General features: G+C 46.7%; 1 protein-coding gene across 2 annotated transcripts in view; it reads left to right on the top strand.

The window, feature by feature from the left end:
* Positions 1-25,067, top strand: part of SDR16C5 (short chain dehydrogenase/reductase family 16C member 5) — a 240,841-nt gene extending 215,774 nt beyond the window's left edge. For both annotated transcript variants that reach the window (XM_086965768.1, XM_086965769.1), the window contains 2 exons: positions 2,633-2,758; positions 23,136-25,067. In XM_086965768.1, the coding sequence (XP_086821894.1) occupies positions 2,633-2,758; positions 23,136-23,229 (220 nt within the window). In that variant the 3' untranslated portion in view covers positions 23,230-25,067. The remainder of the gene's footprint in view (positions 1-2,632; positions 2,759-23,135) is intronic.
* Positions 25,068-27,292: the final 2,225 nt, after the last annotated feature.

The raw sequence follows: 27,292 nt of genomic DNA, 5'->3' as shown, positions 1-27,292 counted from the left end.
ATGTGGTAGATCACGAATAGCAGCCGCACCTAAAGGTGGCACAGGGTGTCTGGCTTGATCTTTTCGCCACCACTGAAGATGCACATTTTCCAAACTTGAATGCATTGTACTTCCCACGAAGATCCTCCCCTAGGAGATGCATTTCGACTGGCGTGGAACACAGGATTCCTGTATGCCTTTCCCGGCTCTGCTTGTACTGATCAGCGTTCTAATAAAAATCAGGAAAAACAGAACTTGTCATCCTAGTGGCCTCAGATTGGGCCAGGAGAGTGTGGTAACCAGAACGTCTGAACATGTGCAACTGCCTTCTGATCAGGTTACCACTGTGGAAGAATGTTATGTTGCAGAAGCAGGGCAGGGTTCTCCACCCAAACCTACACAGTCTCCACTGCCAAGCATGGAGGCTGAGTGGCGGCAGTTGAGGAAGTGTGATTTGCCAAATGAAATTGGGATGTCATCCTTGCTGCCAGGCACCTTGCCTTGCCACAAAGTCTGCTTACAGTGGGCACAGGGATACATTTTTGACCTGGCGTGGAGTCCATAGTCCACCCTTTCCAAGCAAAGATGTTGGATATTTTATTTGTTTTGTCTTTTATCCCTTGAGTTGGGCACTTATTAAATGTTATATATATGCCCTTTCAGCTTTTCTGAATTTACTGTAAATTGTAAATTGATACTTGTATAGCGCACTACTCACCCGCAAGGGTCTCAAGGCGCTTGTACGAATACCGCTGTGGAACCCATCCTGGCTTTCCCTGTGAGGCGTCCACTCCTGGGCACCCCCAAGGTGGAGGCCAGGCATCCTTAGCGTTGTGGGGGCCGTTGTGGAGATTAAGCAAGCTATTGCCCAGAGTTGCAGAGTGGGACTCCATGATTGGAATAGGCACGGAGGCGAGAATTATCAGGTCCGTGGAATTTTGAGCCCAAGACCCTCTGCATCAGGGTCTGCCACTCTAATCATTGAGCCACACTTCTCCACGGTACCAACTGTTCTCCATTGAGCCACACTCTCCACTGTACCAAATGTTTGTATTCATCCTCAAACTTCCCTTAATAACTCCAGTGATTAATGTTCTTAGTAGAGAGAGATTATGTTTTTTCTAATGGGAGGTTTGACTCATGAAAAGGAATGGCAGAGGTGTAATGTGCATGCTGCTAAGTTGTTTTGGGTACTGGTTATTATTCCTGTATATGATTGTTGTGTGTACTCCCCTTGTCTCTCTCTCTGCTCCATCGTATAGCCCATTTCTATTCGTGCACTCAGGTTATATTGAGCTGTTATGTTATATTGAGCTGTTATGTTTGTACTAGTTGATTCAATGCCCATTAGATTCCCAATGTTAGACTAATGTTCTGATTTGTTACCTTTGCCTTAAATTGTAAAGCGCTCTGATATCCTTCGGGATCAAGTTTGCACTATATAATACTTTAGAAATAAAAAATAAATGTACATAAATACTTAGGTAACTATTGGGAATATAGGCAAAGAGGTAAAGTAATTAATGGAAGAACCCAGACCAAGATATATATCAAAACAATTTAATAGTATCAAAAATACAAATTGTGCATTAAACGTGATCAAAGTACATAAAGAAATACATAATACAAAGTGCATGTTTCATGATTATAAATGTTTTAAAAGAGCAATATGTATCTCCATCTAAAGAATAATGAAACGAGCCTAAATGTTTACTCGCACTCCCACATTCATACTGCTAGAATACATACAATGGAGTTGTAGATTTGTATTGAAACCAGACCTACAAAATGTACAGATACGTCTAAATTCTCTATTGAACAGTGATATAAACCAGTTCCTTGTCTAATGCATCATAATATAGTGGCCCAATGAAAATCACGGTTATTTAATTTTACATCAGTGGACAAACATTCTAGGTCTTCATGGCTTGTCAAAATAAGATGAAGAAATTTCAAGTCTGCTCGGCTAATGAAATTGAAACATGTGCAAATACAACATGGCTAATAGAGTTAGACCGATAGTGACCTAGGCAAGTTTCAGCTCTACAGCTTTCATAAGCAACCGATGATGATTAACATCTACAAAATAAATATAGAAAAAGATCTGGGTTACAGTGACTATGCCCTATATAACAAATGAAATAAGATGGATAAAATAGTTGATGTGTTACAAGATGAAATAAGAATTCATGACTTAGGGTCTAGGATAGATATCCTAGATAGTGAGGATGTTGGTGGCACACATGCAAGAAAACCCGAGTGGGTGGTCCCATGCCACCCAACAATTTCAAGATGTAACTAGCTTGCATACATGGTGTCATGAATGTGATGATTAACGTCCCACACTACCCTCACGGCCGGGTGGGAAGAATGGAGAGAATGACATCCCAACCAAAAGTGAAGGCATCAATTGGTGTAAAAGATTTTCAGAAAGGTAGATAATGTTGTCATGGGGCCATAATACTCTGGTTTTATGCATGTGTGCCACAAACACCCTCACTTACCTTAGTGAATCGGTCCAGTTGTTTTCTGAAAGCTGAGATAATAAAGTGGCCACCTATAAGCCACTGAATTGCACACCTCTACCAGTATGCACATTTTCTGAATGCTGATAAGACTTTTCCATATTTGGACATATTTTGTTTTATTTTAGGTGGCCAGGACTGCTGCCTATCCTGGAGGCTGATTACGCTGCTAAGAAGATAATTGATGCGATCTTAAAAGAGCAGGCCTATCTAATTATGCCTCGCGCTCTGTACTTCGTATTCGGTATCCGAAAGTAAGTAAAAGGATGTCTTGTGGTGGCATACAATATTGTATTTTTGTTGTAATTGTATTTATATAGCGCTTACTACCCCTGACGAGGCGTCGAAGCGACATAACACTTTCGGGTCTTTTATTCTTGTGTTCACAAATGTCCGCATCCAACATTTGGCAATTCCTTGTTTTTATTTACTGAGCCATGGCTGACTGAAGTACCAAGAAGTTTCATTACAGTTTTTCAGGTCTCGGCCTGATCCAGCGCATGCGCTGATCTGGCCGAGACATTCAGTAGCTGCTTTTAAAAGTGCTACTTTCCCGGCGACCAGCTTGCTAGAGCGCGCGTGCATGCGCCGAATAGCAAGCTGGTGGCCGGCAAGGTAGCACTTGCGCTACTGATCAGCTTTCTGAATTCTATCGTTAGACTCATTTGGCTTTGGGTAATTCGTAGCCGATTGGAATCTTTTAACATTTACGGCTTTTGGTAACTTTGTCAATTTCGCACGATTTAATCTCAGAATGTGAATTCCATGACCGGGTGTTACCAGTTTAAACCACTTGGTGGCACTATTGGTCTTCTAATAATACAATGTTAACCTAGTGTCCTTGCGTTAACATGTTATGTTATGTTATGAATTTGATTAAGCGCGAACAGCTGCCCCAGCAACGAGGCGTCCCGGCGCTAAAAACCTTGAAATACCTACTGAGGGAAATGGGGAGGGAGAGACAGAAGGCCTAAGACAGTGGGAACAGATGAGTTTTAATTGCCTTCCGAAAGGCGGACAAGTTGTTCAGGGAGCGAATGTTCGGTGGCAGGGAGTTCCAAAGTTTTGCCCCCAGAACTCTGAAGGAGCAGCCCCCAACACTACAGAGTTTCGTTCGAGGAACAGTCACAAGATGTTGACCTAAGGAGCGCAAATTGCGTTGAGGGATGTAAGGTACTAAGAGTGGGCGTAGAAGTTCAGGATATTTTGATTTAAGAATTTTAAAAGCAATAGTGAGGGTCTTGAATTGAATTCTAGATTCAATAGGAAGCCAGTGTAGTCTTTGGATAGTAGCTCTGACGGAGCACCTACGGGGGAGGCCCACCACGTCCCTTGCCGCTGATTTCTGTTCCAGTTGCAGGCGTGCTGTCTCTGCTTTATTGGCGCCTAAAAATAGAACACTGGCGTAATCCAACCGGGAGAGAATGGTGGATTGGATTATTAGCTGGCGCGTTTTTGAATCAAAGAAACCGAGTATTGGGTTGAGGCTCCTCAGCAGGCCCACACAAGTAGCAGCCACTTTCTTTGTGTGGGTCTGAAAGCTAAGCGAGGAGTCCAGCTTTACTCCGAAGTTTTTCACCAGAGTTTTTGGTGACGGGATGGGGCCCAGCACAGATCATGCCAATCAACTCCGTTCATGCCATTTATTGGGACATCTCGGGGGCCTTACCTGCCTTTATTTTGTAGAAGAGAGCGGGTTTAGCTCCACAGCATTTATTATTTAGGAAGACGTAAGTATTTCAGGGTCAGACTTCGGTTGGGCCTTTAAAACATCTTCGCCGTTTCCACACTGGAAGGCGTTTGGACGAGCCCTCAGCTCAACCGGTGTTGTCATAAAAAAATATATATGGCCGTCCATCATTTGTGGTGCTGAAAGTTGGAGAAGCCCCTTCTCTGCTGAAATGCGGTGCTGCCTGAAATGAAGACTGCACGTAAAAAGAGGGCATGCATGCCAGACAACCCTTAACTGCAAATGCCTAGAAAATACAGTCTGTAATAGAGGGAACAGCAAGCCAAAAACAACAGTGGACGAAATGATAATCGCTCCCATGACTTTGCCCACAGCGCTGTGGCTGATAATCAATTCATCCAGTGTTTACATTGGATCTGAAGTGCCCCCTTTTAAACTGCGTTTTCCATTCATATTGGTTGAGGTGTCTGGGGCATACACATACCATATTTATGTTCAAATTTGATGGGAAGCTTCACACTGGTGGCGAATTAATGTATTTTTCCATAGAGTGATGAACGGAGAAACTGTATATCGTAGTTTTGTGGCTTTGAAGTTTAGGTTTCCAAAATGGAACCGAGAAAGCGCTCAATTTTTTCAGGTTTTGTCACATATTTTGTAGTAGGTGAGAAAATTGAAGCTTTCTGTTTTCTACGTTTCTTGTTTTTAGGCTTTCTCATTAGGCACATAATAGGCCAAAATGTTGTTTTAGTAAGTGGGTAGTCTTATAAAAACTATTCTAAATTCATTGTTTTTGCTCCAAAGTCTAAAAGAGCCACCTTATCTGTGGAATCTCTATCCACAGTTTTTATCCATCGCATTTTGAGTCCTAACCTACATCCTACTCCTAAACACAATCTGTTTGATGCTAACGGAGTAAGAACATGCTTTTGCTGTTCTGCTTGCAAGTCCAGAGCCTCCAAATAATAGCATGCCTGGTAACATTTGGTACCACTGTAGAACACCAGTTAGTGGTCACACAAATACGGGAACTATGTCCTAAAGGCTTCATCCTTCTCATCTGCACTTTCCATGCACCAGCACTTTACTGTGTGTTAGTCCATCTCAACTAAGGGAACTTAACTAACAGTCCTTTAGCTATTGGCACCGAATTTCACTTTTTAATTGTTTATTCTGATAAAATGCAACCCTTTTTTTAGTTTTATCTGCTACCAATTAACTTTTTAGGTGGTATTAGTACAATTATTGAAGAGCTCACACATTAGCACTTCACCTTGTTAATACTTGAATTAATTAGGACATTTTTTACTGAAGTGAACTTATGTTTTAGCATGTCCTTGTTCTTTTATCTGATTATGTACTGGGTAATACTGTGTTCTTATATCTTGTAAAGGTTTTAATTAATTAAATCATGATTAATAAACTTAAGCAATGGTATAGCCAATAGGTCTCGCTTTTGGGACCTTATAAGTATTTAGTTATGCAGCACAATATCATTGGGGCAAGAATATCAACCGTTGCATGGCTAAACACTTATAAGGTCCCAAAGGTGAGACCTATTGGCTATGCCAATGCTTGTTTTTCTCAGCTATGCCTTTGCCTTGATATTTATCTGTATTTGAACATTCTTGCTTTTAACATAGATTTTTCATTGGAAGTGTAGAAAAGTCTAGTTTTCAATTAGCCAAGTATTATGTTAAGTAACATATGCTGACTAGAGCCCTGGTATTATCAGACTAATTTGATCCATGTTTCGAAGTACTAAAGAAAGAGATTGAAAAGTTACAATTCGTACGAAATCCGTTTTAACGATTTAACCACATTTGCTTCACACATTGTTATAGTCTCTAACTTTGCACGCAAAAACATTTCTTTCACTGTACACAATGAAATGGGCACAGACTCATTCAGTCTCCTCACGGAAGAGGTGTGGCGCCGCGGCTAGGGCGACTGACTCTGGAATCTGGGGATCACGGTTCGATCCCCAGCGACAGATTAGCCCAGCACCATGTTACTCTGGGCAATAGCTTGCTTAATCTTCACGACGGCCCCCAGCGCCTAGAGACCCTTACGGATGATTGTGCGCTTTACAAATGTGGATTATTATTATTTATGTTTTCTGATGGGTTTTAGTGTATATGGTTTTGTACGTTTAGCTCGATCCCTTTTTATTAGGTCGAGCCTGCATGTGTGATCGCTATAGCGACGATCTCGTGTATTTAAAAAAAAATCCAACTCTACTAAAAAGGGGCTTTTCGCTCAACCATAACTTACCATTGAATGGCCTCTTTGACACTCTCAGTTCCTTCCTCCTCATTGGCCTGCAAATGCAAACATAACTTCCGCTTCATGTGTGGTCGTCCTGTTGTCCATTCGATGGAGCATGGACCAATTACTGATTAATTGGTCTTTATTGGTGTCCTTAATATTTTGTTTCTATCTACATTTTAAGATATTTGGTACCAGTCTGTAAGCTAGACAAGTGTGGCATACAGTACTTCACGCAAAGTATCTTATCGGGCAAAAATATACCAAGACCAAACATGCATGTCTGAAGGGCAAATGCTCCAGTTTGCTGTAGAGTAAAATCTGTTAAGAACCTGTCCGAACAATTATATTAATATTCTTCGACTTTCACAGTTGGGAAAGAATATCTGTTATGCTGCTGCATGGTATTGAATGTAACAGGTACACAGCCCTTTATCACATGTCACTTTGGCGACGATCTTGTGTGAATGCATTAACCCACCGAGTTATCAGTTCTGGTTGCAAGTTGGTGAAGGAATGAGCGTTTGATTGGTTCGTAGGCTGCTGGTTGAATTTGACAAATATTGCACGCTCAAAACTAGGGCTTTAAGTGCGCCAGGTTCTTTTAATTCGTAGACCCGTCGTAATTTAAAACTGGCATTGAAAAAGGTCCTTTTCGGGTCCTGTGTTCATGTCCTTAACTTTTCATGCAAAAACACTGACCGTTTTCTGAACAATGAGTGTAGGAAACATTAAGGTAATACATGTCTTTCCTGTTTATATTTCACATGCTTCACTTAATCTTGCTTTCCCTGTGAGTGTTTGCTTTTTTCAGGATGGTGTTACTTTTTTTTATGGGATATATTACTCTTATGAGTACATAATTTCAAGTGGGTCACATCCTGAGGTTTATAAAGGGGCACAATTGGGTTGTGGCTGAAGGCAGTTCGGGTTGCTCTCAGTGCCTGTCAGTGGCACACAGGTGTTCAGAATACGTGGCCAAAAGCTTTGCCAAAGTCAGAAGGTCACGTCTATGCCAGAGCTATTGGCTTTGTCAGTCTGTTTTAGCATGCCATACTATAGTGCAGCAGCTGTGCAGCATTGCTGAAAGTAAACATTAAAAAGTTATCTGATGCACTGAACAGGTCCTAGCACTTATTTTTTCTTTTCTTTATAGACATGCTGCACAGCAGAAGGGCTGCTGTACAGAATGGCTAAACAAAACATTGACAAATCCAATATCTCTCACATATGCAAGACCTACTGGCTTTGTCAACAATTATTATTTCTGCTTTCTCCTGTCATGGCTGCTGGATTCAGATTCAGTATTGCGTCCTGTGAAGATGCATGAAGTGTGTTTTCATCCCAAGGTGTAGCGGGGACAACTTATAGTGAAAACTTCTAGCAAAGTTAAACATAGCTCTTGGTATTTCTTCCATAGAGAACACTTCACACCTGCCAATTTGAAAACAAATATTTATCATGTAAGGAAGGGGCCTGCCCTTGGAGGGGCAGGGCTTTGTGTAGAGAACTATCTTTCCACCAACTTCTCCACCTAAAAAAAACAAAAAATAAACAAAGCTTACTGATGCGGCCAGAGTCTCCAAAGACCAGCTGGAAACCCACTCAGGGCAGGGGTTTCGAGCTAGCTTTCTCTTCCACTTATTGATATCAGCTCTTCACCGGATATCTGTGAATGAAGTCAATATCGTGTGCCAAACAGTAGCACGGTATGAGTAGGCAGATTTGCACTTCTGTGTGTATGTATTGCTATTCACATACCATACACCAGCTCAATAATGCTAAATCAATGTGATAATAGGTACATTATAAATAGTAGGTTTACAGTACCTCCCTATTTTGGCCAAAAGGGCATTGCGGTAATGCTAGTGAAACGTTTCACAAACACTGTGAGAATTTCTTTTTGGGATAGCAGGGAACTGCTTTTGTGATAGAAAAATACTATTTCTGAACGGGCCAATTCCAAAGAGCAAAAAAATATTTGCTAGTCTTTGGTCCTCTGCAGCACTTTTCACAACACATCCGCGTTTCGAAATTTTAATGTGCCCATATTTCACATGTATCATTCCACTCACAACTCTGCTAGTTTTAGTACAAGGTCTCACAGAGGCTGAAGATGAAGATGTGGCCGATACACAAAAGCATTTGTAAGCACAGGAAGTGTTACTAATGAGCTACTCTTTTACGTACTCTTCCGTGCGTTTGTGAATCAGCCCAAAATGTCCTACTCTTTATTAGTAAAAGTAGACAGAGTGGACATTAATTTTTACTTGCACTAATTGTGTATGAATATTCCCATTTATTTCTATTTTAGATTCACAAAGACATAAGCATACATTAAAGAGTATGGCAGGAGTAATGCCTTTAAAATAGCTTAAATATTTGTCATTTAACATGTATAGAATCATACATGCCATTGTTTGTTAGACCGAATATCCTTGATGTGATTTTTCCCCAAACCTGTTGCCCTAACCCCTCCTGTTTTGCTGAATTTCTTTTATTTGGCATTAGGACTTTACCACTGCTAAGCAGAGCTAAAGTGCTTGTGCTCTCTCCCTAAAGAGTGGTAAAATTTGACTACATCTGATTGGCACATTTACTTTACTTGTAAATCCCTAGTATATGGTACTACTTGTACCCAGGCATGTAAATAACAAATACTAGTTAGCCTGCAGCACTCCTTGTGCCGTCCACTTAAGTATCACTTTAAAATATGCTTCAGACCTGCCACTGCTGCCTGTAGTTCAGTTTTAAACTGCCATTTCGACCAGGCGAAATGAACTTTTTGCCAGACCTAAATACCCATTTTCAATACATATAAGCCACCACTAAAATAGGCCCTAAAAGTTCATATAGCAGAGTGCATGCTATTTAAATGTAGGACATGTGGGTTTAAGTTTTACATGTCATGGTAGTGAAAAACTTCTAAAGCCAATTTTTAGGTCTCGGCTAGCGTAGGCTGCGCATATGCACAGTCTCGCTGGTGAGAATTAATGACTCTGAGTAGCGAGGGTAAACCCCGCCCCTCTTCTCCATTGGCTGGCCTCCTAAACGGCAGCCAGAAATTGGAGAAGAGGTCTCAGTGTCGTCATTCTCTCGCTGTAAGCCCCATCGTTTTTGGATTGGGGGGCGTGTTTTTTCGTTTCTTTCTCTCCTCTTTCCATTGGCTGGAATGGTAAACAATAAGTCTAAAATACGCCCGTTGTTTACATTCCAGCCAATGGAGGGACGCCTAAGACCCAGTGGCAGTGGGTTCGTGGCAGCTGCTGCTCGCGCTGGGGACAGTACGGCGGAGAAAATTGAATTTTAAGCTCCTTTCATTGCTCGCATAGTTTTTAAAGATTTAATTTCAAAAACAAACTTCTTCATTTACTTTTTACAGCACCTCACCTACTTTGCTGATCACCTCACTCGCCCCTCCCGCTCCCCTAGCCCCGGTCCGGCGTGGCTTGTGCCGATTGCTCCGGAGGGCTGACGGGGTAGCGGGCGCCATTTTGGGTGAGGTTGCTGTATTTCTGGGTGGCGCTCTAGTCATCGCGTCTCTGGCCCATAAAAATCCGCCCCATGCGAACGCGTAGCGGACGCCTAAGACCCAGTGGCAGTGGGTTCGTGGCAGCTGCTGCTCGCGCTGGGGACAGTACGGCGGAGAAAATTGAATTTTAAGCTCCTTTCATTGCTCGCATAGTTTTTAAAGATTTAATTTTAAAAACTAGCTTCTTCATTTACTTTTTACAGCACCTCACCTACTTTGCTGATCACCTCACTCGCCCCTCCCGCTCCCCTAGCCCCGGTCCGGCGCGGCTTGTGCTGATTGCTCCGGAGGGCTGACGGGGTAGCGGGCGCCATTTTGGGTGAGGCTGCTGGATTTCTGGGCGGCGCTCTAGTCATCCCGTCTCTGGCCCATAAAAATCCGCCCCATGCGAACACGCAGCGGACGCCTAAGACCCAGTGGCAGTGGGTTCGTGGCAGCTGCTGCTCGCGCTGGGGACAGTACGGCGGAGAAAATTTAATTTTAAGCTCCTTTCATTGCTCGCATAGTTTTTAAAGATTTAAGTTTAAAAACAAACTTCTTCATTTACTTTTTACAGCACCTCACCTACTTTGCTGATCACCTCACTCGCCCCTCCCGCTCCCCTAGCCCCGGTCCGGCGCGGCTTGTGCCGATTGCTCCGGAGGGCTGACGGGGTAGCGGGCGCCATTTTGGGTGAGGCTGCTGGATTTCTGGCCAGCGCTCTAGTCATCGCGTCTCTGGCCCATAAAAATCCGCCCCATGCGAACGCGCAGCGGGCGCGCCGAAGTCGCGCCTAAGGCAAGCCCGTCTGCGGCCGGCCGGGGCTAGGGGCACCCCACTCTGCCCATTTCCGGTCATACTCCTCTTCGCAACTCCGAGCGCTACAGGTACCGTGGTCCCCTTCACCTGCCACATGCGCACGAATAAGCAAACTTGGTCTAGCTCGTATGTATTCCTTAGCTACCCCTCCCACTTCCAGCCCCTCCAGGCCTCCCTGTCAGGTGGCCCCCATCGAACCCTTTCCCTTCTCCCCTCAGCCCCTGGCGCCACCCCATCTCTCTGCCTTCCTACTCAATACCAGATCGGCTGTCAAACACCATTTAGAGCTATTTGACTTCCTAGATTCCGTTAAACCAGATCTTCTTTTCTTGACCGAGACGTGGTTCTGCTCTGATTCACTCCCGAGCGTGTTATCTGCCCTTCCCCCCCCCTATGTTATATTCAGGGCCGATCGACCTGACGGTCGAGCAGGTGGTGGAGTTGCTTTGGTTGCCCAAGCAGATCTCCACTTTCAATCTCTCCCTTCTCCCTCCTTACCTACGGCAGAATGTTTGGTCATCCGCTCTACCTTTTCCCAGACCCCACTGACGTGTGTCCTTGTCTATCGTCCCCCGCAGTCCTGTCCCCGCTTTCTGCCAGTCATCTCCGATTTATTAGGAACCTTAGCTATCAACAATTCTTCGGTTCTGCTCCTCAGAGATTTTAACTTTTGGCCTAATGCTTCTACCGAGGATGTAGTCTCTCGTAACTTTACAGAACTCCTTCTGAGTTTGAATTTTGTTTCCCGGGTCCTCTCTCCTACGCACATCCACGGTCATACGTTGGATCAAATTTGGACCCTTAATACCTCGATTCCGTCTCTTTCCGTCCAGCCTTGTCCCTGGTCAGATCACTTTCTTATCTCTTTTTCACTGGACCTAAGCTCTTCGTCCATGACTCCCCTCCCCAAACACACCTGGGCGAGGAACTGGGGCAGAGCTGACATCCCTGCCCTTTGTTCTTCCCTCTCGGCTTCCTACCCTATCCTGGCCGATCTCACTCCGTCTAGGCAGTTGGATGCTCTCGGCAGCTGGCTCCTGAGGGCTTGCGATCTGGCTGCCCCTTTGAAGCATGTAACAGTCAAGCGCGGCCACGACGCGAACAAATGGTTCTATCCTGCCCTCAAGGCAAAAAAACTTGAGACGCGTCAAGCTGAGAGAGCCTGGAGACTCGCCTACTGTCCTCTCTTAAAAACCTGTTACTTGCTCACTCTAAAAGAATACAAAAAGGACATTCTCCTGGCCAAGACAGCGTATTTTTCTGGGAGGGTCCTTGATGCTGAGAACCATTCCAGGGAGATCTTCTCTATTGTTCGTGAACTGTCCTCATCTGACAGGGTCTCTTCCAAGGTTCCTCCCTCCCAGTTGTTGTGCAACTCTCTCAACGATTTCTTTGTGGAGAAGGTTGCCCTTATTAAGGCCGGGATTCCACCCCCTTCCTCCACTTTTTGTGACCCCCAGCCTCCCCCCCTGTCTCCCGTCTGACTCACTTACCTCCCCTAACCAGAGATTCTTTCCTTTCTCTTCTGACTCGCGTCAAATCCGGCTCGCCGGTAGACGTCGCTCCAGCGCATATTCTTCGCAGGCTCTTTACGAGCTGCTATCTCCCTCCCCCCCCCCTACCCCCCCCCCCTCACCTTCCTAAACGATTCCCTCCACCAGGGGATCGTTCCAGCTTCTCACAAAACTGCCATTGTTATTCCTCTTCTAAAAAAACCTGGGGCTGACACCACCTCCCCTTCCAACTACCGCCCCATTTCCCTCCTCCCCTTCCTGGCTAAGGCCCTAGAGGCCCATGTTACTCAGGTCCTAGGTGCCTTCATTGAGGAAAGTGGAGGATTTGCTTCCCGGCAGGCCGGCTTCCGCCCTCGGCACTCCACCGAGAAGGTGGTCATTTCTGTGATGGACGACCTCAGGGACGGGCTGGATACCAACACGCCCCAGGCCTTGGTCCTTCTAGATCTTTCCGCCGCTTTTGACACGGTTGATCACTCCATTCTTCTCACCCGTGTCAGGGTGTCGGGCATCGAGGGCCCAGCTTTAGCCTGGATCAGCTCCTTCCTGAGAGATCGCTCCCAGGCCGTTCACCTGGCCGAATTCACTGCCCCCCCTCATTCAGTCCTGTGTGGTGTCCCCCAGGGTTCCTCTCTCTCCCCGTTATTATTTAACCTATACATCTATCCCCTTATTTTTGCACTTCAAAACATGGAGGTCACCGTATACAATTACGCTGATGACCTCCAACTCATTTTTCACCTGTCACATTCCCCTGCCAGTATACACAACTTCCAGTCGGTCATGCTGTTCATCAGCGATTGGATGAACGGTAACCATCTGAAACTAAATCCGGACAAGACGGAACTTGTTGTTATTGGCAGCACCCCCAGTCCCTGGTCCCCCAGCTTCTGGCCCCCTTCCCTGGGTACCTCCCCCACCCCCTCTCCTTCTGTAAAAACTCTAGGGATCTCACTTAATAAGCATCTTACCCCTCACACTCAGATTAATTCTGTTGTTTCTTCCTGTTTCTTTGCCCTGCGCACTATACGCAAAATGTCCCGGTTTTTCTCTGTCCCGGCCCTTAAACTCATCCTGATGGCAATGGTTCTGTCCCGGCTGGACTATGGGAACATTGTATACAATGGAGCTCCCGCATATGCTTTCTACCTTCTCCAGCTTGACCAGAATCAGGCCGCCCGCCTGATCCATGGCTTACCTAGATTCCACCACGTCACTCCCCTCCTCCAATCCCTTCATTGGCTCCCCATTAAAGAGCGGGCCCCCTTTAAATTGGGGTGCACTACCTTTCAGGCCTTGGCGGGGACTGCCCCTGACTTCATCTCCTCCGCCATCAGTGCTTATTGCCCCAACAGAGAACTTCGCTCCTCCACTAAATTTCTGCTCTCCGTCCCCCTGGTTAAGAAAAAGAAATCCGGGGGCATGAAATTTAGAGTCCTTGGTCCCACTTTTTGGAACTCTCTCCCTTTTCACATCAGATCCATCCCTTCCTACTCTGATTTCCGCAGAGCACTTAAGACTTTTCTTTTCTCCCGTGCTTTTCCATCTTAGCACCTCGCTCCCCCGATTACTCACCTCTGGCTAGGCGTCCTCCTAGCGCCATGAAACCGCATGGTATAAGTGCGCTATACAAATTGCTGTAAATTCAAATTAAATTCAAATGGAGAAGAGGGGAGAAAGAAAAACACCCCCCCCCCCCAGTCTGAAAAGGACGGGGCTTAGAGCAAATGGCGAGCGCTTGTTTACAACTGGAAAAGACTGCAGGAAACGTTTTGGAAACGGTTTGCAGCGTATTTCTTAATCAAATCCCACCCCTTTTTCCGCAAACGACATGTTTATCTTTATGGCCTCGGCAGCCCCCGTTCCCCGGGGCATTCGGCGTGAAGCATGTCCCGCCCCCGCCGCGCTCCATTGATGTCATGTCCTCTGGCCCCTCTCAGCAGCCCCAGAGGAGACAGCGCAGCAGCACCGGCTCCCCGCCTTCCAACAGCAGCCGCCTGCTTTCTGCAGCCCATCCGGGCCACGGTCTACTTCCAGCTCAGAAGAGGGGGTGGGCACCCTCACCCGCTGAGCCCGACGCGCTCGGCCTCGGTGGGCAGCAACACGGAGCCGGGCGGCATAGTCAGTCCCAGCAACAGCCCTCCGATCCTCGTCGCTGAAAGCGGCAGCCCCACCAGGTTGGAGCTCGTAGGCGGCAGTAGGGCCCCTACTCCACAGGAGCTAGGTATTTTTTAACATCTACTTTTCACTCACTCTTGACCCTTCCACTCAGTCATTCCCACACCACACATAGTGAATAATATCAGTGCTCACACGTATTCGCATGTAGTAGTCCACCGCGTCCCGTAGAGGGGCACGAAGACCCCTATGATGAAGCATGACGCCAAGGGCCCTTTTTTTGTGTGTGAGGGGTATTTAAGAAACACTATGTGCTTCCCACCAATGTAGGTAATGCACATGACCCTGAATTTAAGTAATCCTCTACCATTATCCTTCATGGGTGAATCTTATTGTTTATGAATAATTACAAGGGGAGGTCGAACCCACCCCCGGTGTCCGTGTAAGACACCACCTCTTCACTCCCTCTTTTGTTATTGATATTTTCTAGGTATTGACAATGCCACTAAGCATTGGCAAAGCCAACAGCTTGGGCTTTTACAACTGAAATCTGTTGGCTTTGCCAATTCTTGTTGTTACTGTCTCCCATATAGAACACATTACGGAACCAGATAGCCAACACTGGTTTTGTATTCATTATCACTTTTTAATGCACACCCTTCCAAAACACCACTTTACACAAACATCTACAAGGTTGTAGCTATAACCAATATGGGATCCCAGTTCTGAAGAATGCTACAGACCAAGAATGGCTGAAACATGTTGAGTAGAATATGAATAGAGCGGATAGTTGTTACCCTTAGTGTTCAACTACTTTTTTAAAGTACGCTTATTGAGGCTGTATTAACAATGGTTGGTCTACCAGTAGGTAATTTTAAGCTACACACAGAGGTCCTTGCACTCCCTTGATACACAATCAACAAGGATAGTCTACTAAAGAAGGGGCAGAATAGAAACTAGGCCTCTTATGTTGGTAACTGACAAACCCTGCAAGTCTACTTCAGAGAACTCCTGTGGGTGAAATTCCAGCACCTTTGTATAGAGAAACTCTGTTGATTATAGATTATTACGAATACTGGAATAATTTTGCAAAGTTTATTCAACGAATATTGCATCTATCATACTCTGTGTTCTACCATAAGAGCACTAGTCAGTTCATTTGTGCAAATGTCACCAAATTATTGCAGTAGGTTGTGGCATCTGTGCAATACATCGATGCACGACTACTGCAGTTTTGCACTTTAATGGAGCTGGTTCATGGTTCATGAAATAAATGTTAGTAGTTTCATGGGGAGTGGGTGTCGGTTCTTGAGCCACTGTTAGGCTTGGATGCACCTCCAGTGTGATTTGGCAGGAGCTTGAAGGTGTCCGCAGATGTCAGTCGATCTTTAGTGAAAATGGAGGCTCAGGACCTTTTCAATGCTTAATTTGAAGAAGAAAAAAGCATTCACATCCAGTAACACTACATCTGAAAGTGATAGCTTCTTACCTTAGAATATCCCCAGGTGTCAGACTGGATCCAGAAAGTTTTGCTTAGCAGTACCCCTGCGCGTCAGTAGGTGGCGTCTTGCGGCTCTGCGTCCGTCGCTGGCGTCGTAAGCACCAAAATGACGTCCCAGAGATTACTTAGGCGCCACCCATGCGTGCTGATGTCAGTTCTTTTTTTTTCCGCGTCAGCAAGTACAGATCTGGATAGTGCACGTTACCTCAGTCACTTTTTGACTGCTTTTTGCAGACTTTTGTCTCCCCCCCTTGTTTCTCCTGGTGCACGTAGGGATGCCTGGATTTAAGTCCTGCAGGGACTGCCACCGTAATATGTCAGTGATGGACCCCCACGATGTTTGCCTCTACTGCCTGGAGTCTGACCATGACTCCTGGGCCTGCCGGGACTGTCAAGCCAAGGCTCCTAAGGCCTAGAGGGAGCGACGCCGGAAGCTGCTGGAGCTCCGGCATTCTTCACACCGCCGCTCCGGGTCTCGGGCCGTTCCCGGGACCGCTCGTGGGACCGAAGTCATCGCTGTTCAGCCTCCAAGACTTCGCCCCCAGATTCCGGTAAGTGATGCCATAAAAAAAGGCAAAGAAGCGTGTGCGCTGTCAGACGTCCCCCGGCCGCTCCTCGGATGAGGATGAGGGGAAGGGGTTCTGCCCCCGCGGCTCCTCTGGAGCCGCCGAGTCTCGCGGCCTACCCGCCTTACCCGGGTCCGTCGGCAACTCCTGAACAGGTACAAGAGTTTCTTGCTGCCACGGGCTGCCTATTTAGACCTCGGGCTCCCGCTGGCATACCTTTGGGCCCCACGGTCCCGTGTGCAGATCCTGTTGGCCCGTCAGCGCCCCTGGTGGATCCAGCTTCGGCGCCACAGGATCCTACGCCACTGGCTCTGGCCCCGGCCCCACGAAGTCCAAAGCTGCCAGCTCCGGCCCCAGCGCTGCCCTCGGCGCCCAGCATGTGCCATTCATTCAACCCTTGCCCTGGTTCCAGGACCATTTTGTTCATTCTTGGGACCTGAATTTGGAGGCGGTGCCGGTCCTGCCCCGGCCAGCGCCGTTCTCGGCGCAGTTTCCGGTGCCGTTTATCCCTGCTCCTGCTCCGGTTCTATCGCCGCAACCACCCCCTCCTGCACCGGAGGCAAACAAGGCGCCACCTACTGACGAGCAGGGGTACTACTAAACAAAACTTTCCGGATCCAGTCTGACGCATGGGAATATTCTAAGGTAAGAAATCTATCACTAACTACTGTCTCTTACAGATATATCGTTCCGCAAGTAGTAACTTGTGCATCTAAAAAGGTTGGGCTGATTCGAACGATAATTCCACATAGGCTAAAATTTCATGCTAGTGTAGAATGGCATTATTGGAAGACTATATGTGGTAGTACTGTCCACAGGACCTGTAAGGTACGCCTGCATCTGCTGGCTGGTGTGCTGATCCATAGTTTGATTGACACTTCCACCAATCAGTGGCTGAATGGGGCTGACCTGAAGTCCCCTCTCTATTCTTTAGGGCTCGCGAAGCGAAAAGCCCTTTTGGTAGGGTTTGAAAATGGACCATGAAATTCCACACAGCTCGTGCGTTTGCATTTCCAAGGTCCATTTTCATTGGGCTTCGCGTGTGTGCTGTTTTTTAACAGAACACGCAATAGGCCATAGGTTGTCGTGTAGCTCTGCCCATGGTCTATTGGTGTCTGTTACGGGCACCAAAGCCCATATGTCTTCAATTATCGTGGCCAGACACGGGCGCGATAATTGAAGACATATGCCTCGCAGTGGCGCGCACGCACCACTCGCGGGCTTTTTTTTGTGTTCAATAGCGATCAGTGCTGTGCTGCTTGTCATGCCAAAACCAAACTTGTTTTTATTGTATAAATGAACCTGCCGTCAGGCTTCTGTGCCGTCTGAATGAATTTGGAAAAGGCTGGTCCAAAGCTTACAATTTCATTGAGGCAACTTTTTTTCTCGGCGGCTGGATGGGCGCAGCAAGACCCCGTGTCATGGGCCGAAGGGAGGAGAGGCTCGCTCCGTCCCGCAGGGATGCACACCGCGGCCAGGGGAGCGCAGGAGGTCGGCTGGCACAGGACAGAGAGGACGCCACCCCCAGCAGGACTAGCCCGCCGAGGCCATAGGTCCCCAGGGCTCCGGGCGCTGCCCGCTCCGGTCCTCAGAGCCAGTTAAGTGCTCTCGCCCCATCCGGCATCTCTAGCTCGTTGCTTTTGCCCCAGAAATTCAGTAGCAGTGTGGCCAGGGCTCTGAGCCTCCTATGTGTCTAGAACATGCCCCAAAGTCACCCCACCAAGTAAACTACTGATTGGGTCCTAGTTCTACCTCACCATCACTTCAGCTATCTACTAGGAACCCGTCCCCCACCCCACTCCTTTCTGTTCCATGACTAGGTGAGGTGGCTGGTCCGGCTCTGCTATTGGTCAGGTACCCCGCCCCCCACCCAGGCTTCCTCTGCGGTCCGGATGATGGCCGGACCCAGCAGCGGATGCCTACTCCACAGCCCCTTCCCGTTACCGGAGTCTTCAGAAACTGCGGCGGCTGGCCGGTACCCTCCCGCAGGGCCTCATTTGGACCGGTCAAGGACTCGCCAGCACCAGACTGTCTCCACCTGTTCTCGGAAAAAGATGAGTGCCGGACGGAGGCCACGGTGGGCTCACACGCCGGGCACTTATCTCGTCCATTAAGGCCGCCTGCCTCACTCTGCCTGCGCAGCACAGCTACCACAGAGAGCCAGCAGCAAGGCTAACATACTGCCCAGACTTCTTCACAGGGAAGGGGAAATCAATATGGGCTATCAAGCAAATCATCTCGTCCGGCTGGTTGAGCAACTGCTGCGCATAACGCCGTGCAACACGCACGCTAACTCACAGTTGGACTGGCTCAGCCGTCATTCTACTGAAGTCGATAAAAAGCACCTGTTAGTTTATAGGAATAAGAATATGATGTTAAAGCGGCAAAATGCATCGGAGTTTGTGGTGTGGACTACATAAATGGTCACTGATGCTAAGGTCAAGGCCTAATTGGCAGTAAAATGCTTGACATTCTAGAGGCCCTTTAGGAGGCTGGTAGGGCTGTGGCGGAATTGGTTACTTCCTCTGGCCTTACACTACCAGCATCAGAGTTATATCAGACCTTTAGGGTCACCGGCCTGTACTGGGAACACCCCGCCATTTCCCCTCAAGGGCTACCCTACTCTTCTGGTCAGCGTGTTCCGTCGCCGCTGCCCCGGTGGCGGATGTGGGGCCGGGGATAGTGCTGCCACCTTCCTGAGCCGCGCGTGAGGGGCCCTCCCCGCTATAGGTTCGTTCTGTGGCTCGCGCAAGGACATCCAACAAATGCGCATCATGACTAGCCCGCCCAAGGGGCTTGACAGATGAACCTGATAAAGTAATAATGTAAATTGTCCCGGAGGGGCCGTGTAACGTGCGCAGGGGCCTATGGAGACTATAGGGAGCTTATCAATATCATACATTGGGGGTGGAGCAGGGCACTGGGTGTTTCGACATGCTCTTGCGTAATCCCTTCGGTTCGGTACCCCCAGTGCACTACTCTCCTACGCCAATAGCACTGCCCTGCTCTTGCCTCTGTATCCTCCCTGTACTTTCCTCTAAACTCCTGCTTCTTACCTCTGTATCCTCCCTGCACTTCCTTCTAAACTCCTGCTTCTTCCCTCTGTATCCTCCCTGTACTTTCTTCTAAGCTTCAGTCTCTTCCCTCTACACCCTTCTGCACTTCCTTCGAAGCTCCCGCCTCTTCCCTCTTCTCCCTCCATGCACTTCTTTTAAGCCCCTGCCACTTCCTTCAAAGCTCCTGCTTCTTCCCTCTGTATCCTCCCTGCACTTCCTTCTAAGTTCCAGCCACTTCCTTCTAAGCTTCTGCCTCTTTCCCTCTGTATCCTCCCTGCACTACTTCTAAGCTCCTGCCTCTTCCCTCTACGCCATCCATGCACTTCCTTCTAAGCTCCCGCCTCTTCCCTCTGTGTCCTCCCTACACTTCCTTCCAAGCTCCCGCCTCTTCCCTCTACGCCGCCCTCCATGCACTTCCTTCTAAGCTCCTGCCTCTTCCCTCTGTATCCTCCCTGCACTTCCTTCTAAGCTCCTGCCACTTCCTTCTAAGCTCCTGCCACTTCCTTCCAAGCTCCTGCCACTTCCTTCAAAGCTCCTGCCACTTCCTTCAAAGCTCCTGCCACTTCCTTCAAAGCTCCTGCCACTTCCCTCTGTATCCTCCCTGCACTTCCTTCTAAGCTACCGCCACTTCCTTCAAAGCTCCTGCTTCTTCCCTCTGTATCCTCCCTGCACTTACTTCTAAGCACCCGCCACTTACTTCTAAGCTCTCGCCTCTTCCCTCTGTATCCTCCCTGCACTTATGAGCTCCCTCATCTTCCTTCAGCACCATCTCTGCACTTCCTCCTATCTCTACTCCAGGATCAATCGCTCCTGTGCCCACTCTGCTCTCCTACCTGTACTTTCCTTCCCTGCATTACTCCCTGTGCTCTCCCAGCCTGTTAATTCCTGCTGAGCGCTCTCTGTGCTCTTCTTCGCACTTCACTGCTTCCTGTACCCTTCTTACCCTGTCCCGTGTCTTTCGTCCCCTCCCTCAAAAACATCTCTGTTCATCCTGTTAAATTTGAGGGTGAGTCAACAAATTATCAGGAAGAACCGAGCCAAGGGTCTGGCTCGTATCTAAGGGGCTATGCACAAGCCAAGAGATAAGAATATTTGTCATGTAAATCGTGTAACAATCATGGTGTAAAAATATGATAAAGTCTCTTCAAAATTCAAAAATGTATATTCCTGTCACATGGTGAAGGGTTTGACCTTAGTACACCAGATTATATTACTACGGTGAAATGTATGCTTTTTACTAAGAGGCAAATCAGCTGTCATGTGAACCCTGTGTGTGGCTTAGATTATTTTCATAGATGAAGCAACAACATAGTCTAGTGTTTCCCAATCTGTGGGTCACAACCTGATTTTTGGTGGGTCGCTAAGTCCAGGCAATGAATAAGGATGCTTTTTAGGTCTCGCTATAGCAATCGCGGAAGCGATGCTTTGCGAGAGTATAGTAAGGGGTTTTTAAAAATGCTCCCAAAGTCTGCAGGCGGATCGGGCACAGTGCATGTGCGCCGGGCGCATGCACCATTTGTCCTACTGCAGCCTGTGGGAGCATTTTCGCGGCCGCTTTGATGTTCTTAGTGAGCCACTTGGCCACTGAGAACATCAAAGCAGCCGCGAAATGCTCACCATTTGCCACCCCCTCCCTTTCTGCTGGCATTCCCCCCTCCTTTCTCGCCCAGTCCTTGTTTCCCTTGTTCTGGTTTGATTTGCATTCCTTACGGGCCACGTGACACCCTGTTACTTCACTCCCCTCTGCACACCTGCCAGACCTCCCTGGACGTTCCAGCTGCAGGGGAGGGGGATCTCTGCCTCTGCAGGCTTCTGCTGTTTCCCGGTCCCTTTCTCCAGTGCTTTAAATGGAGAATTTGCAGTGTATGTACCTGCTGTGAGCTCAACCGCTGGGAGTGCTTGCCTTATCAATAACATTGCTGTGCTCCTTAGAAATGCCAGCCCCCTTTCCCTGCATTGAAGTCGGGTAGACGCTCCACATCTCCCGATACTTACTCCCCAGAATATATGGCACTATCTATCCCATTGAAGCTATAAAAGCAGCAGTGGCTTTAAAGTATCATCTGGAGTATCGCTGATACTGCCCAACTGAAAGACACCTTTTGAAGCACTTCGCAAAATGTGCATTCACATCAAAACACATCGCCCAAACATAAACACCACAGCAATTAACTATATTTTATTGCCTTGTACTGTATTTAAACACAGAAGGGCAACATATCCGCACCTGTGGGAGCAAGGTTAGTAAGGGGTGGGGATACAGTTTAAAACAACTGTGAACGTAAGGTTAAGCACAAGCCCCTGAAGCGGATGCTTTAGCCCATTTAGATACCAAATTATTTGTCTGTGTGTCTGTATCTGTGTGTCTCAGTCTGTGTGTGCGTGTCTGTCTCTGTGTGTGCGTCTCTCTTTATGTATACGCCTCTGTGTGTGTGTTCTATGTGTGTGTGCATATCTCTGTCTACGTGTGTTTTTTGCTGTGTTGGCGTTTCTGTATCTGTGTCTGTGTGTGCATCTCTATGTGCGTGTTTCTGTCTCGGTGCACATCTGTCTCGTTTTTTTTTCTTTTCAGTACATGACATTTGACTAGGGTGACCAAGCGTCCCGGATTTGCCAGGAAGGTCCCCGTTTTTCACCAGCTGTCCGGGCAGATTTCGACAAATTTTGCTCATGTCCCGGTTTTTTGAAAGAGTGGAAAACTAAAAAGGGGGGGGTGTTTTTTTTATGTTTTACAAAGCAGGGCTAGTTGGCAGCTGTTCCAAGAAAGCAATTTAATTGACAGCAAAGCTACTGGGTTTAAAAATTGCATCTTTTGTGTGTTCTTACTGCCTGTTTTGTAATTCTCTGCAGAGGAGCGTTGTCATTCTGTGCGCCCACTTGACGTAAAACTATAGTCCTTCTTCTATTTTTGTGAAATGTCCCGTTTTTTTGCTTTAAAATTCTGGTCAACCTACATTTGACAGATAAAGCTGCTATGGGGACCTAAGAAACGGGCACACAATAAAAAACTGGTAATGAAAAAATAAAATAAACTTTTCATACCTGTCAACTAAGACAGAAATGTCTGCGTGTGAGGAGGGTGCGGGGGCTTGGAGGGTCGTGGCCTCCTGCAGCCGAAGCACCTGAGAGGCCCTTTTGCCCCCTCACTACCAATCACCCTCCAAAACCAGAGAAAATGCTTGCTGAGGCTGGTGCTGAAGTTCTGGGGTGTTTTCACACCCCTTAATAGATGTCAGCAGTTCAAAGTGTCAGAACACGAGCTGGAAATCCACAGTCTACAGTTGGTTGCCACTCGTTTTCCCTTTTACCGTGTGATTTGTGCTCCTGACCGGGTGATGGGAGTCGATTTTGTGTCACGAGGTGGCACTGTGTGAGTTGGCAAGTATGCATTTTATTGACATATTCACAAGCTGTGGTAAAAGCATTATTTTGAAAGTAAATAGAATATTGGTCCTTCGCGGTAAATCATAGTGTATTTGGCTGTGTATCGTAAGTGAGCCAAGATCTCTAATACGCCGGTTAATAGAAAATAATATGTCGACATAAAATCCTGCAGTGTGTAACTCGAATTTCTGTTTGTTTCCACAGCATGCTGTCTGTGAAACTTGGACTCCTCCTTGGTGATTACTTGGGTGCCTTCCATTTTATGGATCACTTCAGAGGCCGCGTGAAAAAGGACTAAAAAGAGCTGCGCGGTGCTGAGTGACGCAGATGATAAGCGTGATAATGGCGACGAAAGGGGACTGATATTTCAATATAGCTCTGCAGAAGGCAGTTGCAAATAATCTACTATTGTTAAATATGTTTGCGGTGGAGTACTTCCATCGTAACATTCCATAGAATAGCTCTATTTTCTCTGATTTTTCTAAATGACTATAGTTGGTATGGCAGTAGCATTGGGAGTTGGAGCGGGGCCAGGCCCGCCAGGGGCCGTTTGCAACCCAGTTGTGGCTGCTTTTTTTCTGTATCCACAGGGAGGTTGCCACTATTAGCATTACACGCCAAGATGCTAGATGCAAAAAATTGGGTTGGTCGACCTAGGGATAGTAGAATTTGTCAGGTTTTCAGAATCACCCATTCAATGTGCTGAGGTACTCCATTAAAATTAGTATGTGACACTTTCTAATGTATATTGATTGGGGACATCCTTTTAACTTACTTGATTGCTTACTAATTTGGGGGAGGGGGTGCTGAGCCTAATACAATGCCCCAGAAGCTACGGACCCATCTTTTTCAGTCTAAGTACAATACTTCCATGTACTCTTGCAAGCCTCGCTGTTTACAATGTAATGCTTTCAGTCCCCTCAGATTGTTACAAAAAACAAGTCTGTGGAGCTCAAATTTCAGAATTTCCAGGCTGTAAAGACCAGTAGGACAAAAAAACTGGCCTATTTGGATTTCTGAAGGCAATCTGGTTTAAGCTAAGAGCTGTCACCTCTGACACCATACCGTATTTTGTACCTTTTATCTATGCACTAAAATGAAAAAAACAGCGATACCTTAATCTCTTCTGGTCTTTCTACCAGTGGAGAGCACATCTGAGCAGAACAAGAAGAATTTGAATCCCTTGGAGTATGCGGAAGGTCGTGTGCCTTGCAGCCCTATGTAAACGCTAAACTGGATGTACAAGACAACAGGCAGGGCCTGTGGAGAGGACACTGTTGTGAAGTTTAATCACGTGAAATATGTAGCTGGTTACTGACAGGGGTTTACAAGCCGCTTGGGGACCACATGCCTGTCACACTGGGCTTCTTATCCAAGTTACCTTTGGACTCTAGCCACTCACCACTCTGTCTGTCTGTCAAACTTTCATAAGTAAGAGAGCGTTGAACTGTAATGTGAATCAGTGTCTCGAGTAATGTCTCTGCGGGCATGTATAATGTTTCTAAGAAGTGCAATTGTATTTTGTTTGATTCCGTTTTCTGCTAGTGGTTGTGCCATCGGATGCTACTAGAGCTGTCGTCGAAGATCTTTGCTGTGACTTCCCGTGATAGGTGTAGGCGCATCTTCTCAGCGCTCATCAGAAATGGACCATTGTTAACATTGGAGCACTAACCCTTTAATTCCAGGAGCATAGATATCGTGTGTGTGTATTCATTTCAGATAGTTGTGAGAAGCATCTGTTTAGGGGAAGGTGTGGGGCTAATGTTTACTTTCATGGAGAGTTAAAGCCGGTGGGCTGATGTATGCTTTCTCAATTAGAAAAACATCTGCATAGCATTAATTCTGCACCTTACTTTCCAAGCAGTCTTCTCTCTTAAGATAAAAATACAACTCAGTGTTCGTTATATTTAGCACCAAGACCATAGCAGGCTTCTGCTTGGGGTTTACCATAACAAACTTACCTACTCTGAAATGCAGCTCAGTGGTCACATGACCTCTAAGAAAGTTAGTGGTAGCAGGATGTCATCACTGCTCCTTCGGAAATAATAACTTGCGAATGATGTAATGTACTTGTCTCTGCGGTTTGAAAATAAATCATATCCGATGAAAACGCTAAATAAACAGCAAAAGTGGAAAGGATGTCTGTTGCTTGTTTACTTTGTGTGTAGAGTATCATAAAGATCAGACTATGACGACTACAAATGTAGGTCTGGTTAGATCCAGCTCTTCTGTGCTAACAGAAAGGATAGCATCCAACCTACCACAAACTGTGAAGCACAGCGAGTTTTTCTGTGTATTTCTACACTTTGGTGATTTATCGCAGCAGCATAGCTTGTTGGGTCACTCCAGAGCACCGGAGCACAGTGGTACAGTTCTCAGGCTTCATGTTACCCGTGGGCTCAGCTTCTGTGGGTGGGAGGGATGTTGCTTATGAGGGTAGTAATAGGAGTACTTAAGGAGGAGGGTGTACTGCATTGTGGACTGCTCCTCCGGGTTTGCCTTGCCGCTCTGTCCTGAAGTCACTAATTCATGAGTGTTAGTTCCATTTCGGTTAGTTCCCTTTTCAGCAGTTACCGAGCAGTAGAGAGAGAGTTGTGGAGAGAGAAAGAGCATTTCTGTTGCTCTTGGCTCTGCCCCATATTTTCCATTTAACCCTGTGCACGTGCAGGAGTCAGGACTCCTGTCCTAACAGCAGGCAAGTAGTGGGTAAACTACACCCAATCAGGTCAACACAACAGTCAGTTGCGTGGAGCAAAGTACCTTACTCTGAAGTCACAAGTAGGAGTTTGTTGTGACTAGACCATAATGAAAATGCTTGGGTCGTGTCTAGTTCGAGTGTAGACATGTATTGGCCAGTGTCCGCAGTCCCACAGCAACTGACTAACATGGAACTGTCTTTCACCCACCTCCCACACCACATTCCAGGCATATGGTTCTGGAATGTGGAATATGTTAGAAAAGACCACCACAGAGTTGCATGACTCGTGCTCACGTACTAATCAAGAGAACCTCCCCTGGTGCTGGATCATGGGCTCGAAGTGTCGGTGGAGAAGTTCCCCGCCATGTTAATTAGGGGTGCCCATCATCTTCACAATCAGATGTACCCAGCGAAAGGAAGATTCCCCTCTTCTCCACACATGTGCTGTAATAGTACTTACCCTGGCAGATGCAGCGTTTCATATGAAGCCTGATTGTAGAGGACTCGAGAAACAAGTTTAAATTTGGAGAAAAATACATTTATGGCACGTCCCTCATCCATCCATTTAGCACCACTGATGCTCACGGGCAGAATAATCTGGCCCACATGAGTCACACTGTTACACAGTTACTAACACTACTCATTGCACTGTCTTCACTGTTCGAAAAGTAGTTTTCAAATGTATATTTTTGAGAACAAGTGAGGAAAGTAAATCACCAGGTCGAAAATTACAAGTGTTTCTTTTCTTCGTGCAAATTTCATACCACCAGACACTCGCTTTACTTTTTATGTAGCCTCACTTTTTTTCTTCATTTCAGCAAATAATATCAGTCACTATGATTGACGGCTGTGCTGCAACCTACAGGGTGAGTATTCAAGACCTCTTGTATATACTTTTACTTCTCTTTTGGGCTTAAAATTTAATGTGTTTGTTTGTGTCCTATAAAAAATTTCGCTTGCTAGTGGTCAGTCCTGCCTCTTTGTCCCTCCTTTTTCACGTCCCTACTTCCCAGAGAGTAGGGACAAAGTACTGTAATTTCCTGCCCTTGTTTCAGTGTGGGTGTGTGTTCAGGTTCAGCATCGGTATTTGCTTTCCTTTTTATTTGCAGAGCATTCTTGCTTCTAAACAGGCCTGTAATTCTTGATCTTATCTTTCATGTTTGCAGAGCATTTAAAGAGCAAGTATACATTCCATAAACCTTTTGAAGGGAAAGCACTCTGGATATGACTCAAGAACTGGCTGAGAGGCCCTAAAGAGCTCACGTTACAGACTGAGGAATGCCATGAGAACTTGCTTTTTATGTCTTGTCTATTATATTCCACAAGGAATAAATAGACGAGAGTATTGGGGGCAAACCAAGGTCTAAACGATCGCGGATTTCGTCGAGTGCATGTGCTCATGCACGCGCTTGCCATTTGCTCCCGCATGCCTCCGAGAGCTTCACTTCAAAGGGATCTGCTCCACCGCCATCTGCTTTCGACTTTTTTCACAGTATAAAAGGGGGTGGTGATGGACGGAGCATCTGAATCAATCAAACACTCACACCCAGTCAAAAGATCTGGGTTTAATCCATCACCGTTCTTTAGCCCACTCTGCCACCCCAGTTCAGACATCTCTATATGCAAATCAGTCTGACCCTGTGCTCATGGGAACAGTCCAGCC

Source organism: Lissotriton vulgaris, chromosome 4_1 (genome assembly GCF_964263255.1).
Source record: "Lissotriton vulgaris chromosome 4_1, aLisVul1.2, whole genome shotgun sequence".
In the NCBI taxonomy this organism is placed as follows: domain Eukaryota; kingdom Metazoa; phylum Chordata; class Amphibia; order Caudata; family Salamandridae; genus Lissotriton; species Lissotriton vulgaris.
This window is presented reverse-complemented; position numbering and strand designations above follow the sequence as displayed.